At 47.4% G+C, this 19,456-nt stretch overlaps 1 protein-coding gene across 4 annotated transcripts in view; it reads right to left on the bottom strand.

Annotated features, from left to right (window-relative positions):
• HK2 (hexokinase 2) overlaps window positions 1-14,460 on the bottom strand; it is a 61,679-nt gene extending 47,219 nt beyond the window's left edge. For 2 of the 4 annotated variants that reach the window (XM_060168637.1, XM_060168636.1), the window contains exon 1: window positions 13,892-14,460. In XM_060168637.1, coding sequence (XP_060024620.1) covers window positions 13,892-13,954 — 63 coding nt within the window. In that variant the 5' untranslated portion in view covers window positions 13,955-14,460. The remainder of the gene's footprint in view (window positions 1-13,891) is intronic. The other 2 variants (XM_060168634.1, XM_060168635.1) reach the window with 2 other exon arrangements.
• Between the last annotated feature and the right edge of the window lie 4,996 nt (window positions 14,461-19,456).

Below are 19,456 nucleotides of genomic sequence, written 5' to 3' on the forward strand. Positions count from 1 at the left end.
CACATACCTTGTAGCCCTCACCCCAAAATTTGCCTATAAAAACTCTTCCCTGAAAACAATCAAGGGAGTTCTAGTCTTTTAAGCACAAGCCCCCCGTTCTCCCTGCATGGCCCTTGCAACAAACCTTTCTCTGCTCCAAAGTCCAACATTTCGGTGTATTTGGCCCCACCGTTTGTCGGGCATGTGAACTTATGTTCAACAACAAAATTAACCCCATACTATTTATGAAATAAGATAACACTCCAAATGGAAAGCCCATCTTCTTAAGTGCCCACAGTTTCCTCCAGACTAGCACTGAAGAGGGGAAACTGTGTCATAGCAATGATGCAAGGAATGGAGGAAGCAGAAGATCACCCTTGTAGAGGCTCCACCTCAAAGAGGGCAGTGGCTCAGGTGTGGCAGACACAGCCCCAGCCTGGTATGAGGAAGCCCAGAAAGGAAACCCTGGAGGTGAGAGCTAGAAAGGAACCTCAGAGAAACTGAGGCCAAGGTAACAGCCTTGACTAAGGTCACAGAGTTGACACTAGAATTTGGATCACCCAGATCCCTTACTCTATCGTCAGAAACAATAAATGATAATCCTACCCCCAATCATCCCCAAGGGCCTGTATCATCTTGCAGGCCAATTCCAGTTGAATGGCTAGTGACCTTCCCCGGGTTGTGAGGACACCCTATCTGGTCCCAGTGGGAAAATGGTCCTGATCAAACTACTTACATCCAGAAAAGAACAATATTCCAACGCTGAGACTTTGTTATATAAACTGCCATAAATCCTACCTTGAATACCTTAAGAGGTCTCAAAGGAAAGTATAGAAGAAAGCTTAAATTTCAACATCTAAATCTGTAAGATTCCTATCATACAACCCCTGAATCGCTGACCCCAGATTCTCTCACTTTACAGTCTGTGTTGAAAACCAATTACACGCAAAGCACTATAGTATACAGGAACATAATTTAAAAAGAAATCAGCTGTGGAGATGGATAGTGGTGATAGTTGTATGTGAATGTGCTTAATGCCACTGAATTGTACACTTTAAATATATATACAGTTGACCCTTGAACTACACAGGGGTTGGAGTGCCAACCCTCACACAGTGGAAAATCCACAGTCGGCACTCCTTATACATAGTTACGCATCCAACCAACTGCAAATCATGCAGTAATGTAGTACCATAGAATATATTTATTGAAAACAATCTACATATAAGTGGACCCATACAGCTCAAACCCATATTGTTCAAGGGTCAACTTTACACACACACACACACAAATGTTTTTTAAATTTTTTTAAGAAATCAGGATTCCTGTTCTCTAGGACTTTACGAGAGAGCACAGAACTCAACTCACTATAGACTCAATCAATGTCTCTGAAATGAATGGAGGGATGGGTCTTAGGAGTTAAGAAAGGCAAGAACAATGCAAAGCAGCCCATGGGAAGTGTCACATGTATGAGTAAGTGGCCTGTGAGACTGGCATTCAGGGGAGAGTTCTTCCAGGCTAAGAACATACATATCCAACATACATGTCACTGGATGTATGTTGACGTGGAGACAGTAGGGAGATCATGTGAAAAGGCTCAGAAGGTGTGGGCAAGCCCAAGATCCTAGAAGGAGGTTATGAACTTTAGAACCAGAAAGCCACTCACCTCACTACATTGCATTAGCTCCCTTTTGCAATGCCTTCATATTAGTATGATTTAATCCTATCACCTTTAATCATGGGAAGGAAGAATCATAAAGATCACCCCACTGTGTAAAGTTGCTGTGTTGTTCACTGATCAGTCAATTCTCTGTAGGGTTTAGTGTCAGGAGAAAGTCTGGCTGCCCAGAGTCACTGTGCTTCCTGCTACAGGCCAATGAAATTAAAACAACTGACTCAAGGAGAGCTGTCCTGGGCTTCCCTGGTGGCGCAGTGGTTGGGAATCCACCTGCCTAAGGCAGGGGTTGCAGGTTCGAGCCCTGGTCTGGGAAGATCCCACATGCCTCGGAGCAACTAAGCCCGTGCACCAGAACTGCTGAGCCTGCGCTCTAGAGTCAGAGAGCCATAACTGCTGGGCCCATGTGCCACAACTACTGAAGCCCACACACCGCAAAGAAGAGTGGCCCCCGCTTGCCGCAACTAAAGGAAAGCCTGCGCACAGCAATGAAGACCCAAAGCAGTCAAAAATAAATAAATAAATTTCTTTAAAAAAAGGAGAGCTGTCCTTTTTGCCTTGACTATCAGGAAGCTCAGGGCTCCGTACTCGACTTTAACGCACTAAGTTTTTTGATAATCATTTCTGCCTGTTCCATGACTCTTATTCTCGAAGTCCTTTCAGTGAAAGCTGAACCATATCACCCGTACCACCTAATTCTTTTAATAAGTAGGCAGAAAATAAATAATACATAATCGAGCAAACGCTCATCAGTCATCCCTACAGAACCCACCCTCCTGGTAGAAGGGTGAATTCAAGTGACCAAACTGGATAAGACAGCAATCCCATAAGCATAGTCAGAGTCAAGGACACAGGAACACCCTGAGGCACTATTGCACTGCTGGACTTCTTTCTCCAGTCTTTGGGTATTTCTTTTTTTTTCTTTTTTTTTTTTTTTTTTTTTTTTTTTTTTTGCAGTACGCGGGCCTCTCACTGCTGTGGCCTCTCCCGTTGCAGAGCACAGGCTCCGGACGCGCAGGCTCAGCGGCCATGGCTCACGGGTGCAGCCGCTCCGTGGCATGTGGGATCTTCCCGGACCGGGGCACGAACCCGCGTCCCCTGCATCGGCAGGCGGACTCTCAACCACTGCACCACCAGGGAAGCCCGTCTTTGGGTATTTCTGATTTAGTACCTAGAACCTTCTCTCCAGGAGGTGCTGAATGAACTCTAGCTAATTCCTACATTTTAGCTGCTTCTGGACCTCAAGCAGACCAACTGACTGAATTTTAGCTTTCCTAGCACTCGTGTTTTTGTCCTAAAGATACAATCAGGTGTATATATATATTATATATATACTATATATATATAATATATATGTATATTATATATATATGTGTGTGTGTGTGTGTGTGTGTATATATATATATATATATATATATATATTAGACCAGACTCCAAGGATCCATCCTAGCCTCCTAGAAAGAAATTTAGGAAGAACCACACCCTCTTGAAGTGAAGGGCTTTGACTAATCTCATCTGCTTTAATTCAACTATAGTCAAAACAGGGTTAGAGAGGCAGGGGCAGGGTACTATACAGCAATGAGAAGGCAGTACTTACCGTCACATCCAACTACATATATAGATGAATCTCACAATATAAAGTTGGGTAAAAAAAGCCAGATACAAAAAGGAACAGATCATATGAGTCCATTTATAGTAAGTACAGAAACAGATCTAGGCCGGTAGAAGTCAGGATAGTGATTATACTTAGTGGGGGGTATACCTGCTATTGTTGGTAATAATTTGTTACTGGATCTGGGTGGTAGTTACCTGGTGTGTTCAGTTCTCTATATAAATTATACTTCAATTTAAAAACATAGGAAGGAAAAAGGACAAGGCACTGATTAGGCCCTAGTCTACCTACTCACATGGTCTGGCCAAAGAGGTCAAATCAGAGGGGAAAGCCATAACCTAAATGCAGCTGTACATAGCCTTCCAGTGACTCTATATGCTGACACATGCTTGCAACTTAGTTTCAAAAGAATTTCATATCTTCCATTATTCCTTTGCCAGTGTTTCACTGCAAATCTTTGACAAGGAAACCAAGGTTTGAAGAAGCTTCCCCAAACCGCAGGCCAAAGTCCCTGACAGGACCCATAACACCCAGTGGCCAGATGAGTGCCCTAACCCGGGGCATAGGTGTGCCCACACAGGGAAAGCTAGGTAACTACCATCAGTGGCCTCATTAATAATAGTGTCTTCACAGACTCCTCCTGGGAGGACCGAGACTGTGCAAAGAGCAGCAAGTTTATCCTGTAATGTTGCCAGGCCAAGGCCAGATGTTTCCGATAAGATTTAAAAAAAAAAAGGATGAGTTGGGGAGGAAAAGACAGAGCAGATCCTGGATTCTTTAAGCCTCCTGTCCTCTGAAACACAGCTAACGAAGTGACAGATCTGCCTCGACACTTTTTTCAGATGGGACAAGGCGGACCCCCACTAGGGCGGCGCGCCACCTCAGGGAGATTCCAGCTGACGCACTGCCTACTCACATGGCTGGAGCAGCGCAGGGTGAGTGTGGAGCTCACTGAGGAGGCTTACAGGCCACTCCTCCAGGATCCTGTTGCACCGTGAGTCACAGGGTTTCCTGTTCTTCCAGTTCTTGGGCTGCATCGAGTTACAGCCAGACAGACCTCAGGCAGTAGCACCTGTCTGGGGTCCAGGAGACAGGCATTTGGGACGCCTGTCCCAGGACCCTCCTATCCTCAGACTATGGGGCAGCAGTGCAAAGGAATAATATGTCCCCATTCGCCTGCACATAATGATTGAGCACTAAATTGAGTGTGCGAGCGCCAGGCGCTGAGGATGCCGGGATAAAGAAGACCCTTCTGCCTGCAAGTGTCCAGTCTATTGGTGGGAGGCAAATAGGTCAACAAGTTATTATAAACTGAAGGAGTAAGGCAGAGAGTAAGCAGTTTCTTTCACTATAATAAAAGACAGATTTACAATCACTTAAATCACATACATCAGTACAATTCTGAGGAGTTTTTGTCTTGAAAAGGTTAAACATATGTGTTGACCCCATGCCTAGAATGTTCTCCTGCTCTGGCCTAACAAACTCCCACTTGTCCTTCACCCCAAATACATTCCCCAAGTTCCCAGCTGGTTATACTAACACACTTTTGACACTTGTGTCTCTTGCTCTCACTGGTCCCAGAGGACTAAAAGGCACTGACTACATGTTCCCAACTTCATATTTGTGATGCCAGAGCTCTCTCAGTACTGAGATACAGTAGATGCTCAAGACATATTTGTTATGGTGACATCAAGGGGTGACAGGAATGCCGAGGAGAGGAGTGAGAGAGTAACTTGGGTAAAGGGGAAGAGCTGGCTACTGCAGACTGCCCAGGTGCTCAGAGCCTGGCCTTGTTCTTCAGGCCTGGGCCCACACTGCATGTGATCCTGGCAGCAGCAGAGTTTCCTCTCCATCTACCTAGCTGCCCTGGCCAGTACCCCAGATCCCCTAGGGGTCGAACTCTGCCTCCCCTGGCCAGCCCCATGTCAGGGACCAGAGTCTGCCCCTGAGCCCATATGCCCACAGGGGCATCTGAACTCCCCACTCTTGTCTGCTGCCAACTGTCCACCTGCTGGACCAAATCACTTTGGGTCTGTCTCTTTATACCATGTCCAGCCCCAGAACTTCCCAGTCTGCTCTACCCACCCCAGACACACCCACCATAAGCAGGGCAACCATATATCCCAGTTTGCCCAGGACAATGTTTACAGTGTGGTAGCAGCATAACTGTTAACAGTGTCTCCTTTTACTCTCAAAAGTGGCCCAGTTTGGACAATAAATTATAGGGTCACCTTAGGTACAGGCCACAAATCAAATCCTGCTCATGGTTCTTAGGGAGCCCACACCTGAATGATGAGAAGAGCCCATTCTATGCCAATGGCGCTGAAAGGAATCTGGGTTTCCTTTCAGGAAATGGTGGAGAAACTGGGTTCTTGGCTGGTCCCTTAGTACATGGCACCCGGTTTCCTCAACTGCAATATAAAGGTTTGGACGAGATGATCTCAAAGGTCCCTTCCCAACTGACCCCGGACTGATAACCCCATGAAACTGAAAGACAACTGGCTATCTCCAGTTGTCCCAGGCAGCCCCACACTGGGGCTAAGTGCCTGGGCTCTGGAATCATACTGCCTGGGTTTGAATTCTGGCTTGCCCTTGAGCAAGGTACTGTCCCTTTCTGTGCCTTGGTGTCTTCTTCTGAATAATAGGTAAAAATAACGTCTACCCTGGAGGGCTGCCCGAGGACGACCTGAGTTGTAGTAGAGTTCACAGACAGAGCCCAGCACTTCGCGAGTGGTGTACATGTTTGTTAATTTAAGACCTTTGGGAATTGAGGGGAAAAGAGGACTGGTGGGACATGGCTGGAAGGCTTCATTAGAAGGGGTTGAGACAGGACAATATGGGAGGAAGCAGGAGGAACTTTTGTCCCTCAAATGGGAAAAAGGAAAAGCGACAGCTTCAAATGCCCTTACTCAGCCCAAATCAAAGCTGTCCAATGGCTTATCTGGTTTCACTCCTTTATCAGACAATACGGTGCTGCCAGAAGGAAGAGGTTGGGAACAAGGCCTTCCAAGAACATAGACCATCTCCAGGCCTCCAGGGCAGGGATGCTGAGCTGAAGGTGAGAAGAGGCAGGAAGGCTGGCTGAGGTGGATGGGCACCGAGGGTTCCCAGAGCCAGGTTCTCAGGTCTGACTCACGCTCCAGGGAAGGACTCTTAAGGAATTGCTTAGAGATCCACAGACAACAGTGCAAAAAGCATGGTACTTCAAGGAAAAGGAGATTGTCTAGCTCCTGCTCCCATGGAAACAAGGCCAAGACTCCCAACCAAGTTTGGACAAGACAGAGGCTGTACAGGGATGGGGGGAGTAGAGTGTGGGTTCCACACTGAGGGTCCTCTCCGGCTTCGTCGAGAACCCCAAGCACCTCAGTGTCAGAAGGGGCCACACTAGACAGCCCAGAGTCTACATAGGAGGGGCAAAGAGCTCTCTGCTGAGAACCAAAATGGCCAGGGACTCTCCATTCAATGTGCCAGAAAATGTGAGAATGACTGTTCCCTTCATTGAAACTCCAGGGGTCAGTGGGACTGAAACCTACCATGACCCGGTCCTGTGACTCAACAGCACAGGGCACCCCAAGTGGTTCCCCCAGTGGGAAGCCAGAGTCTGGGGCAGATGTGAGGAAGTGTGAGCAAGCATCTCATTGGCCAATTTCAGCATAAGTGGCCTCAGCAACTGCCATTGGAGCCTCTGTGATTCTGCCCTCCAGGGGAGGTACCGACAGGGAGTGGACTAGACTTCTACAGGGAAAAGGGGTTGAACAAATGCTGTGACTATTCAGTGTGCAGCTTTGTCTCTCATGACTTCCCAAGGAGGACGCTTCAAGCTGAGGTGTACCAAAATGCCCCAGGCAACCCAGAGACTCCCCCCTCCGCCCAAGGGGAATGCTGTATCCCCAGAAGACCAGAAGGAAAGCAAGTTAGAGGAAGAGCTCAAAAACGGGTCTCCTATGCCCAGAAAAGAGAAGGTTTTAGAAGTTGGATGGGGCAGTGAGGAAGCTTCCTTATTTCTCAGCTTTAGGAACTTTCCATCCTTCTGTCCGCCCTGTCCTCTGCTCTAATCCAACATAAGACAGAGAATATAAATGGGCCAGAACCCATATGCCCTAAAAGTCCCTAGGAAAAAAGAAGCGGGGCCTCTTTTGCTTCTGCCCAGATGGATAGCGCAGTCAGGTATCTGAGAGTGTGTCTATCTCTATGTACTAATATTTGACACATAAAGTGTTGACTATGTAGCAGGCACAGCTCTAAGAACTCCACATATATTCACTCTCTCTTAAATCCTTACAAAGACCCTATTAAGGTGTTATCCACTCTCCATTTTATAAGCGGAAGAAACTGAGGCCTAGAGAGGTTAAATAACTGGCCCAAGTTCACACAGCTGGTTTGTGGTGAGCCAGGATTCCACCCCAGGGAGCCTGGCTCTACTTCTCAGCACACAGCCTCTCCCAGTGACTGCTGGACTGTCCCTCAGTGGGTACCAACGGCCCCTTCCCTCTGCTTCCTGAGATAGGAGTTCCACCAACTCACATGCCTGCCTTGTTCAGAAGCCTGGAAAATGCCTGGCTTTCAGGGAAACCCCAGCAACAGCCAGGGTGAGGTTCTCCTGGGGTCAGCTGAGCAAACTTCTCTCCCACTGGCTTCCTGGAGTGCTTACCTTGCCCACATTTTTCTGGCTGAAAACAGAAAACATTACTCAGGTAACCCACACTTCAGCCAGGGGTCATGGACATCTGCTAACTACTGTGGTCTGCAGACCTCACCTTAAATTCATCTTTTGTAAAAGGCCACTCCCCACCATGACTATCCCATGACATGGCACACTGAGAGCTAAGAACTATGGTCCTAGTTGCAGCTACTACTAAGTAGCTGTATGACCATTAGCGATGCACTATAATACTGGAATGGGGGATAGACCATGTTCTTCTGATGCAGTTTCTCAACCTATAGATATTTGGGGTCAGAAAAGTCTTTTTTTTTTGGCAGGGGGGCTGTCCTGGGCATTGTAGGATGTTTAGCATTATCCCTTGCCTCTGCTTACTAGATGCAATGACACGTCTTCATCCACCTGCCTGTGAGGACCAAAAATGTCTTCAGACACCACCAAAGTCCACCTGGGGGATGAAATCACTAATAGTTGAAAACCACTGCTCTAAAGGAGTAGTTAAAAACAAACAAACAACAAAAAACCACAGGCTTCGCCCCTGTAAATTGGGGTAGGGTAAAAACTCTTGCTCTTTATGATAGGCTGGGTAGCCCCTCACAAGATTATCCAGCCCAAAATGTCAATAGCACCAAGATTGAGAGACCTGCTTTAGAGGTAAGCAGGAACAGCTACCTGTGATCTATGGTGTGAGATATTAAGTCGCAGCCAGCGAACTCCGCGATTTGATTTGCCACACCTCCACCCCCACTACTTTTGAAAGTCAAAGACAGACAGCACACAGTGTTGGAAAACAAACCAAACTTGCTGACTTCAAAACTCAACAGTGATAATGAGGAACCAGTTATCAAGAGCCACCTTTTAAACCGGAAGTATCTGAAAAAAGGAAGCCAGTTTTCTGGGGTTCCTGAGCTCTTTTAGTACATCAGATCTCCTTACTACAGCTGCCAGATTTTGAGAAAACTGTTGTGGTTTGTGTTGTTTTGAGTCTCCCTGGAAAAGGGTCGCTAGCTGCCCTCAAACTCCTCAGGGTGCTAGAAAAGTTCAACTTTGAAAAGTGATGTTAAAAAAAAAAAAAATGTCGGCTTTGTCTGAGGAGCCTCAGAGAGAATTTTAATTCATTCAGGGGTAAAGAAAAAAGAGCTTCTTGGCCGCTCTCTGAAATAGAAATTTGACAATACAAAACAAATGGATGATTAGTAAAAGCTACAAAATATTCCTGCTACCATCAATTGTCTTCGGAGCAGGAAAGGGACTTGGTACTAAGATACTAAGTTGAACAAATGAGGCAAATTGTACCTGTCAATGTCAGTTAACTCAGCCAAAAATAATCTTACTAAGGTTTTAATCAGTACTTTACTCCCATACTTTCATCCCCTATCTGAAGATTAATGGCACATAGTAGGTGCTCAAAAAATATCAGTTGAGATTCCCTTGAGGTCCCTAATTCCCCATCCCATGAGAATGACTGCCATGACCCTTTAGTGGATGTAAAGTACCTATTTCTAGAGCCTCATCTCACCAGACAGCTGAAAGGTCTCGTAGTCTCAATTTCCCACATAGTAACTATACCCACAGTAGGTTCTCAAAAAACATTAAACTCTTATCTCTTGGGGGTTCTGTTGAATCTTTCTGCTTCCAAGATATTCTCCCCTCTCATTAACTCCAGAGTTGAAAGCTACCCCTCACTAATGTAGTAAAGAGCCCAAGTGAACTATCTATATTCCAAGATTGTATGTCACCAGTCTGTGTGTGTTAAAATAATCGGTTAATGGCTAAAGGAAGGCATGTATACTTCATTTCACTTCCATGGTTAATCCTGATTATCAAGCTTAAGAGACAAAAATCCTGTATCTTGTATACTATTTATAGCTCAATTAATCAAAAGAATCCTCTAACTCTGCAGACAGGACAAAAACCCTTGATTGCTGGAGGACAGTAAACACCCTTTTTCTCTCTCCCCCTCTCTCCCTGCCTCCCTTTCCCCTCAGGATCAGTCTCACGCCAAGCCTCAGGCCTTGCTGAGGGAACAGCTCACTGTCTTTCCCTCCAAGGGTCCCTCCACCCTTGGATACCCACCCCTTCAACCCAGTACCAGCACCCCCCCAGCTGCCTCTCACCCTCTTCCACTTCCTGCAGCCCTTGCTCTGCTTCTTTTCCCAGGAAGGTCCACTCCTTCATTCTTGGACTCACTGAACACCTCACCAGTGGCCATAAACTGGCTATAAAGGTGAACAGCTAGGATTCTCCCTGCCCTGTAACTACCAACTCCAATGTATGATGGAATGGTGACCAGGTGTGACATTTAGAGGAATGGTGATTCAAGTCTTCGGGAATGCAGATAGAGAAGATGAGGCTGAGGTGAGGGGTGGGGTCAGGGAGCAATCAGTATGCAGTCTTTTTTTTTTTTGGAGGAATATTTGATTTACAATGTTGCCTTAGTTTCTGGTATACAGTAAAGTGATTCAGTTATACATACATATATACATATTCTTTTTCATATTCTTTTCCATTATGGTTTATTACAGGATGTTGAATATAGTCCCCTGTGCTATATAGTAGGACCTTATTGTTTATCTTTTTTTTTTTTTTTTTTTTTTTTTTTGCGGTATGCGGGCCTCTCACTGTTGTGGCCTCTCCCGTTGCGGAGCACAGGCTCAGACGTGCAGGCTCAGTGGCAACGGCTCACGGGCCTAGCCGCTCCGCGGCATGTGGGATCTTCCTGGACCGGGGCACGAACCCGTATCCCCTGCATCGGCAGGCGGACTCTCAACCACTGTGCCACCAGGGAAGCCCCTGTTTATCTATTTTATATATAGTAGTTTGTATCTGCTAATCCCAAACTCCTAATGTATTCTTCCCCCACCCCCTTTCCCCTTTGACAACCATTAGTTTGTTTTCTATGTCTGTGAGTCTGTTTCTGTTCATAAATCAGTTCATTTGTGTCATATTAGATTCCACATATAAGTTATAGTACACATTCTTCTGAAATGATCCAGTCTGGCTCCAGAAAGAGACTGGAAACACACCCTAGGAGGCCTCTGAAGTAACCCAGAGACGAGCTGACCAAGGTAAAGCAATCAGAAAGGAAAGTCAGTGAAATGGGTCCAGGGCTCCCAGTCAGAATAATCAGAGGGTACTGGTGCCACTAATCTGACCAAGAGAAGAGCTACCTGCATTTCTGGACATGCTGGGTGAGGGTGCTGCCAGCATCCAAGAGTGAACACAGACACGGGCCAGGATGGGGTCTTCTGATGGTCCCAGAGGCAGGGGGTGTGGTCAAGAGCATGGGCCTCTGGAGCCCAAATGCATGGCTTCAATTTCCAGCCTTTACAAAAAAGCTAGTGACCTTGAACAAGTCACTCTGTGCCTCAGCTCCTTACCAGTAAAACAGGGATGCTGATAATAGTATCTACTTCATGGTGTTGTTATGAATGTTAATAAGCTAACATATGTAAAGAGCTTAAAACCACCTGGTACACACAGTAAATGCTATATGTGTTTGCTCTTGAGTTTCAAAGTGTCAATCAGCACAAAACACTAGGCTTGTCTATCGGGGGACAAGTGATTCTGATGGGGATAGTTTTGGGCAGGTGAACCTAAACTTTCCCTGCCTCAGACTACAACCCAGATTATGTAAAATAATAGGGATTTCAGAAGAGTTCAAATCAAGGCCTTTTCAAAAGACTGTAAAACTAAAGCTTCAACCTTCTCTCCTAATTCTTCCTTCTAGTAGCAACTTTAAAAGATCCTTCCATAATATTCTCTCTGATTCTCTCCCTATTTCCTAACTGCTGCTGGAAACAGGCAGCTTTGCTCACCTAAACTGGGAGGCCAAGTCCCAGCTTCCACACCTGCTGAGTTAAGGCCTGACTCAATTCTGCCCCCATTGGTAATTTGGAGGAAATACACCCAAGTGTCCCTGAGACACTTGACAGGCTGCAAATGTAGAGAAGACTACAAGAAAGACCTTTTCACATGGCTGTGCTTAATCATCACAACTCCCCAAAGTGAAGAAGGTTGCTGTTGTCATCCCTGTTTTACAAAAAGAAATTGGCGGTCCAAAGAAGCAAAGTGACTTGCTCAGAGTCCTGTGGTTAATAAACCACAAAACAGAGATTAGAACTCATTTCTACATACCCTGGTTAATTCTCTTTCCAGTTTGGGACTAAAGCTATGACCCCTCCCCATTCCAGGCCAGGAAGGTTCCAGTCCTAGCCTCCATCCTCTGGTTTCGGGGAGGGTAAATTTGTGGTCCTAGGTTCCTTCCTCTGGACAGGGGGTGAGTAAATTTAAATGTCCTGGGGCAATATTCAACCAATTGAGAAGACCTCTCCTGAATTAATGGTCCTCCAGCTTTGTATTCTAGGACTTGCCAAGAGATGACTGTCACAAGGGTTAACTCACTTCTTGAGCAAAGAAGCCCAACGAAGTTGCCAAGGTCCTGCCGGATCACAGACACGTTCTTAAATAAACTGAATTGAAGTGCAGAGCAGAGCCTTATCCCAGGATTGAGTTAGAAGGTAACAGCCACTTACAAGCAGACTAACACTCAACTAAACCAGCGGCCCTCTGCTCCCTACTCCAGTCTGAGGCTACGTAATGTCACGGTATTTTGGGGTTCATCTACCACGGCTTTGAAAACACTGTGATGGCAACCCACCTTCCTCTCCTTTGCTCTCAGGGTCCCCAGAATGGGAGTATGAGCAGGTCGCCCCACATAAAGATAACGTCAAAACATTTGCCCAAAAATGTGTTCCCATTGAGATACAGAAATTTCAAGTATGTAATTGAGCAAGGCTCTGTCATTGACTCACAGATCTGGACACCCTCCACCCCCGCCCCAGCCCACCCTCTCGTCTCAAGTCCTAGCTGAGGCCCAGGGCCAGGAGCCAATCCCGAAATCCCGAGCGTTTCAGAAACTCAATTCTCCCCAGAGAGCGCCTGGGGCCCAGCCTAGCCCCACCCACTCTCCATACCCAGAGGCACAGAGAGCGAGGCTCCCCGGCGGGGCCAGAGGCTTTGTCTTACGTAAAAGACCTGGCCCGAGCAAGAGCTCGGACTTAGGCGGGGTGCTGCTGAGACAGAAGCGGGCAGACAGGTCAGGGCTCACGACAGGGAAAAGCTCGTTTTCAGAAGGACAAAAATCTCCAGGAAGACGGCAAAGAGGGGAAAAAGGGGTGTTGGTCCTCTCGGAGAAACTTTTAGGTACACCAGAAGTAACATCCAAAGCCCACCCCCCATTTGGGGGGCGGGCCCGAAGATGGGGTACTCAAGGCAGGGCGGCCCCGAGGCAGGCGCTGGGAATGGGCGTTGGGGGGGCGTACGCCCCTCGCGGAGCCACAGTTCCGGGCGCCTCAGTTCCGGGAAAGGGGTGCGGCGGGCGGAGTTTCTCTGACCCTTTCCCAGCTTCTTCCCGCGTGGTCTTCTCCCCAAGCCCACCTCCGCAAGGCCGTGAGGAACGCTAGGGGGAATCGTAGGTCCCCAAAATGTGGTCCTTTAGCGCGGGAGGAACCCAGGCAACCCCGCGCGGCAGCGGAGCCTTCCCGCAACTCACCCCCCCCGCCACGATTCTCCCCACGTGCTCTGGCCGGAACTCAGGCAGCGAAAGGGGGGCTCCTCCCACGTGGGCCCAGCAGTCAAAGACTACGTGCCGGGTGGCCCGCCCCTCCAAAAAAAAAAGCGCGAGCGCGCGCAGGGCCGCAGAGAGGGAGAGCCGCGCGGTGCGCGAGCCCCGGAGCCTCGCACGCGCGCACACGTCTGCCCGTGCCTAGCGGACGTGGCTCCTCCAGCCCAGGACTCTCCCCGCCGCGCTGATATTTTCCGCGTCCGCGGCCCGTAATGGGAAGGAAGCGGGTCCCCGCAGGGTCTAAGAGGAGAGTCCCAGCCGGCCGGGACCCCGGAGAGAGGGCCGGGGACAAAGCAATGTTGTCAGGCGAGCCAGCCGCCCCCGCCCGCGCTTACTTACCTTCTGCACTTGGTCGTGGTTGAGCTCCGTAAAGAAGTAGGCGAGCAGATGCGAGGCGATCATCCTGCTGCGGCCCGACAGCGCCGAGATGGGAAACCGAGGCTGGAGCGCTTGCGGGGGAGGAGGGCGGCGCGGTCTGACCGCTTTGTCCGGGCTTGGAGGCCCGGTTGGGAGCGATGAGTCCGGGAGGTACACAAAGAAGGCACACGATGGCGCGCCCAGCTGGAGAGTTTCGGGACTCTAAAAACAGGTTCTGATAGTCACAACTGCTGAAGGACCAAGAATCACTCCCAGCGACGTGCTGGGATGCCCCCACTGTCAAGGTACTAACTTCAGCCACAAAATCACTAAGGCTCAACTTGAGAAGAATAGCAGCTTGGCTCCACTAGGGCGACAGGACCTCTCCGGCTCACACGCGCGCTGCTCTCGCCAGCGGATCTTCTCGGCTCGGTGACACGCTGGTGCTAGCGGCGGTCCGGGACTCCTGCGCTGGAGTTTCGTGCAACAATGTGGCTTATTGAGGGGTTGCCGGCTCGCGGGCCGCCGGGTCAGTGACGCGCGCACGCCCATTGGCTGCGCGGGGAGGGTGTGTGTGCCCACAGGCCGCCCGCCGCCGCGGTGCAGCCAGTCAGAGCGGACGGCCCGCGGGCGCGGCCGCTCAGACACCCGAGCCGGCAAGCTGGAGGGGCGCACCCGGGGCGGGGGGAGGGGCCAGGCAGCATGGATGAGACGTGTGGTCCGTGGCAACAGGCTGGGGCGGAAAGGCGCATGAGCCACCGCCGCGTCAGGCCCAGCTATGGGGGGGGGGGGGGGGGCGCATAATCACAGACCCGGAGTGTGGGGTGACTGGAAAGTCGGGTCACCGGACTTGCACACGCCCTGGGCGGGGAGAGAAACACTGTCTGGCATCTCGGGGTCATGTGAGGGGCCCCCGCTACTGGGTCACATTTCTGAAGCATCTTAGTTCTCACCTATTGTGGCTCCAGGCGTCCGCGCAATGCTGATGCAAAGTGAGCCGCCGCAACTGCTGCTCACTTTATGCCAGGCACCACAAAACTGAATGGATGTGAGTTTTACTAACCTTGTTTTACAGATGAGGAAACGGAGCCCTTAAGAGACTTGCCCAAGGTCACACAGTTAATGAGTGGCAGGTAAGGGAAGAAAGCCACGTCCGTCTTTGAGGCCCTATTCTTTTCCCTATTATCCCATCCTGCCACTGTAAGAGCCGGGAAGTAAAAAGCAGGAAAAGAACTTTGTCTGCAACTGTGGGACTGACGCGTGGGTGAAACTGGGTGGGTGATAAGTGCGTAACCAAATGATCCTGGACATGTGTGGGGTGGGGTGGCTTATGGATGCTGAGAGGAGTGGGAGCCACAGCCACAGCTAATGCCCGGCATCAAACGTTTTCTTTTTTTCCTTTTTTTTTTTTCTAATTTTATTGAAGTATAGTTGATTTACAATGCTGTGTTCATTTCTGCTGTACAGCAGAGTGATGCAGTTATATATTCTTTTTCATATTCTTTTCCATTATGGTTCATCACAGGGTATTGAATCTAGTTCCCTGTGCTATACAGTAGGACCTTGTTGTTTATCCATCCTATATATAATAGTTTGCATCTGCTAACCCCAGACTCCCAATCCTTCCCCCCTCCCCCCACCTGCAACCACAAGTCTGTTCTCTGTATCTGAGTCTGTTTCTGTTCCATGGATATGTTCATTTGTATCGTATTTTAGCTTACATACATAAGTGGTATCATGTATTTGTCTTTCTCTTTCTGACTTACTTCACTTAGCACGAGAATCTCTAGGTCTACCCATGTTGCTGCAAATGGCATTATTTCATTCATTTTTATGGCTGAGTAGTATTCCATTGTATATACATACCATATCTTCTTTATCCATTCATCTATAGATGGACATTTAGGTTTTTTCCATGTCTTGGCTATTGTAAATAGTGCTGCAGTGAACATCGGGGTGCATGTATCTTTTCAAATTATAGTTTTGTCTGGGTATATGTCCAGGAGTGGGATTGCTGGATCATATGCTGGCACCAGACTTTTGTACATGGTGGAAGCCAGCAAGAGTGAGTGCAGCCTATGGGAGACTGGTGACTGTGGAGAATAGCAAGCCTGGGGTTGGAAAGGTCGCAGGGGAGGGAAGGTGAAGGTTTGCAGTGTTCTCCTGAGGAGTTTCTCCTTCTCTCATAAACAGTGGGGTGCTATCTGCAATGTATAATAATAATAATAAAACACAATATTAAATGTTCATTGTTGGAAAATAAGAATATACAAACAGAAAAAAACATAAACCTCCATGATCTAGCCTCCCAGCAAAACATCTTGAAAGCTATGTACCCTTGCCAACTACACATTCTCGCCCCTCCCTCCCTTACTCCAATCAGGCTTGGGTCCAAAACTGCTTTGGTCATAGTCACCGTAATGACCTACAAAGTGCCAAATCCTCTGTTCCTTTCTCTTTTCTTTTTTAATTTAACTTAATTTTTTATTTGATGTATAGTTGATTTACAATGTCATGTTAGTTTCAGGTGTATGGCACAGTGATTCAGTTTTGTGTGTGTGTGTATTCTTTTTCAGATTCTTTTCCCTTATAGGTTATTACAAAATATTGAGTATAGTCCCCTGTGCCACACAGCAGTAGGTCCTTGTTGGTTATCTATTCCTATCTCTTTTATACGCTTGTCTTACTCCACCTCTCAGGGATGTTGTGCACAGTTGACCAAATCCCTCATCTGAACACACCATCCTCTGCTAAGTCAGGGAAGCTCTACCCTCCTGGTTTCCCTCTAACCTCACTCTCCAGGTTCCTCAACCCCCATTTTCACTACTGGTAAATGCTGGCATATTCCAGGGCTGTCCTTCACCCTCTTCTCTGATCTAGTTACACTCTCTCCCTGGTGTTCCCTGCCAGCCCCATGACAGTTATATCATTTACACACTGATGACTCACAAATGTAAATCTACAGCGAGGACCTCTCCCAGAGTTCCAGACTTATTTGTCATCTCCCACTGAAGTGACTAGCATCTCCCACTTAACATGTCCAAAGCTGAACTCAACTTTTCTTCCCAAATCTATTCCTTTCCTGGTTGTCTCAGCAAATTGTATCACCATCCCCCCTAAATCATCCTTGATTCCTTCCTACCACTCACCTTCATATCCAGTTAATCCATCAGCAGTCAGTTTGATCCCTAAAATAGATCCTATTAATTGACCTCTTCTCTCTGTGTCCTCGGACATCTCCTAGCCAAGCCACCAGCAACTCAGCCAGAGCCAATACCACATTGTCCTACCTTGCCCCCTGCTTCCATTCATGCCTACCTCCACCCTGACCCCTATAGTCAGTTCTTTACTCAGAGGCCAGAGTGACCTGTAAAATATAAACCATTCTGTGTCTCTCCCGGGCTCAAGTTTAATGTCTTCCAAACTTAGAATAAAATTCAAACTCCTGACAATGGCCTCTAAGTCTTTATATGATATGGCCTCTGCCTCCCTGTCCACCCCACTCTACACTACTTTCCCCAGTACACTGCTTGGCACTCACACTAGTATGTTTTCCTCGAAAATGTCAAACTCTTTCCCACCCAAGGGCCTTAACTCTTCCTTTTTCTTCTTTCTGAAATATTCTTCTCCAGATCTGTGTCCAGCTGTCTCTTCCTCCATATTGAGGTTCAAGCAAAATATCACCTCCTCAGAGGACTTTCCCCTGACCAGTTTATCTCAAGGAGTTCCCCAAGTCACTATCACATAACTCTGATTTCCTATTGATTTTCCATATATTCTTTAGGGCAGGATCTGTACCTATGCTGTTTCCTCATATCCACAGGGTCTAAAATGGTGCCTGTCACCTGGCACCAATAAATATTTGTTGGATAAATGAATAGAAAAAATCTTAGAGATAACCATTTTTCACATTTTTTATAACAATTCATACACCCAACATCTCTCACCTGATTGCAACAGTCTCATAACTGGGCTTCCCCCTTTAGATATAGAAACACCATAGATATATAGGTTTAGCTATCCAACAGAGATTCTTAGGGAAGTGATGTGATCTGATTTGCTTTTTTAGGGCAATAATTGCCCTCCATGTGGATACAGGGGAAGGAGATCAGAGACCAGAGGCAGAAAGAGGCTGAAGCTGAAAGATAGGACCAGGGCCTGAATGAAGGTAAGGGTGGGTAGGGAAGTCAGGCTATAGGTTTAGATGTTTCAAAGTCTGAGGTGGAATTGATGGCTTTGGCTAGGAGTGGGGAGGAAAAAGAGGATACCTACTGCTTAGAAATACTTGGAAACCCAATAGTCCAGTGCTACAAAACCTGTTGACCCCAGGCAGATGGGACCAAACCCAGTGGGTCATGTTAGCTATGATCGCTTCTCCACACACTAATTTTAGAGCCTTTTCCCCACTCCCCTCTTTGGTCCCATTTCATGAACCAGATAATAATCACAAGGTAATTTAAGTGCATATTATCTCTTACAAAGTTCCCAATCCTGGGAGGTGGCTGGAGTAGGTATTGTTATAAGCCCCAACTTATACATGGGAAACTAAAAGGTATTACTCACTCAAGGCTGAGACTTACATCTTTGACTTTTCTGGCTCCAAATTCCACGCCTGGAATTTATTATTTATAGATCCTTAGATCTCTCTCTCTCTCTCTCTCACAAACACATACACACACACAGAGAGACACACACAAATGTTGAAGAGTAATAACACATCCATGTAATTTACATTCCACAACCCCAAGAGAGAAATCAATCAGCAAATATTTATTTATTTATTTATTTATTTATTTTTATTTTTATTTTTTTGTGGTACGCGGGCCTCTCACTGTTGTGGCCTCTCCCATTGCAGAGCACAGGCTCGGACGCGCAGGCTCAGCAGCCATGGCTCACAAGCCTAGCCGCTCCGCAGCATGTGGGATCCTCCCAGACCAGGGCATGAATCCATGTCCCCTGCATCGGCAGGCAGACTGTCAACCACTGCGCCACCAGGGAAGCCCAGCAAATATTTATTAAACAAACCCTTGCTATGTTCAGGACAGTCTGTTTTTACACAAGGCTGGCTCTTGCCTCACATAGGACTGACCTGAGCCTGACTGTTAGGCTTCAGGGAGCTGCCCTGGGAAGAGACCACTTTGCTAAGAGACCTCTACTTGCCAAATATTCCTTTTTCTAATTAGAATTTATCAAGTTTGCAACATGTTATAAGTAATGGGATTTCATGGAGAATTTTAAGACTGAGCGTGGGCCTGCCCTGAATATAAATATTAGGACTACTTGTATTGCATTGTCTTTAATGCTGGGCACTAATAATCTGCATAATCTCTTGTGTTTCACAGTTCAATGTATGAATTTGAGGGATTGGGAAAAAGAGGCATTTAGAAGCAATTAAAATTGAAAACTAGAAGCCACAGTGTACACAGCAATCTAATTTTATCTGTCACAGTTGCAAACTGAACCCATTCAAGCTAGTTTAAGCAGAAAAGGAGTTTACTGAAAAATCTATAGTCCCTTTCAGGATCTTCAGCAGGGCCAGAGACTCAG

Source organism: Lagenorhynchus albirostris, chromosome 13, assembly GCF_949774975.1.
Source record: "Lagenorhynchus albirostris chromosome 13, mLagAlb1.1, whole genome shotgun sequence".
Lineage (NCBI taxonomy): Eukaryota > Metazoa > Chordata > Mammalia > Artiodactyla > Delphinidae > Lagenorhynchus > Lagenorhynchus albirostris.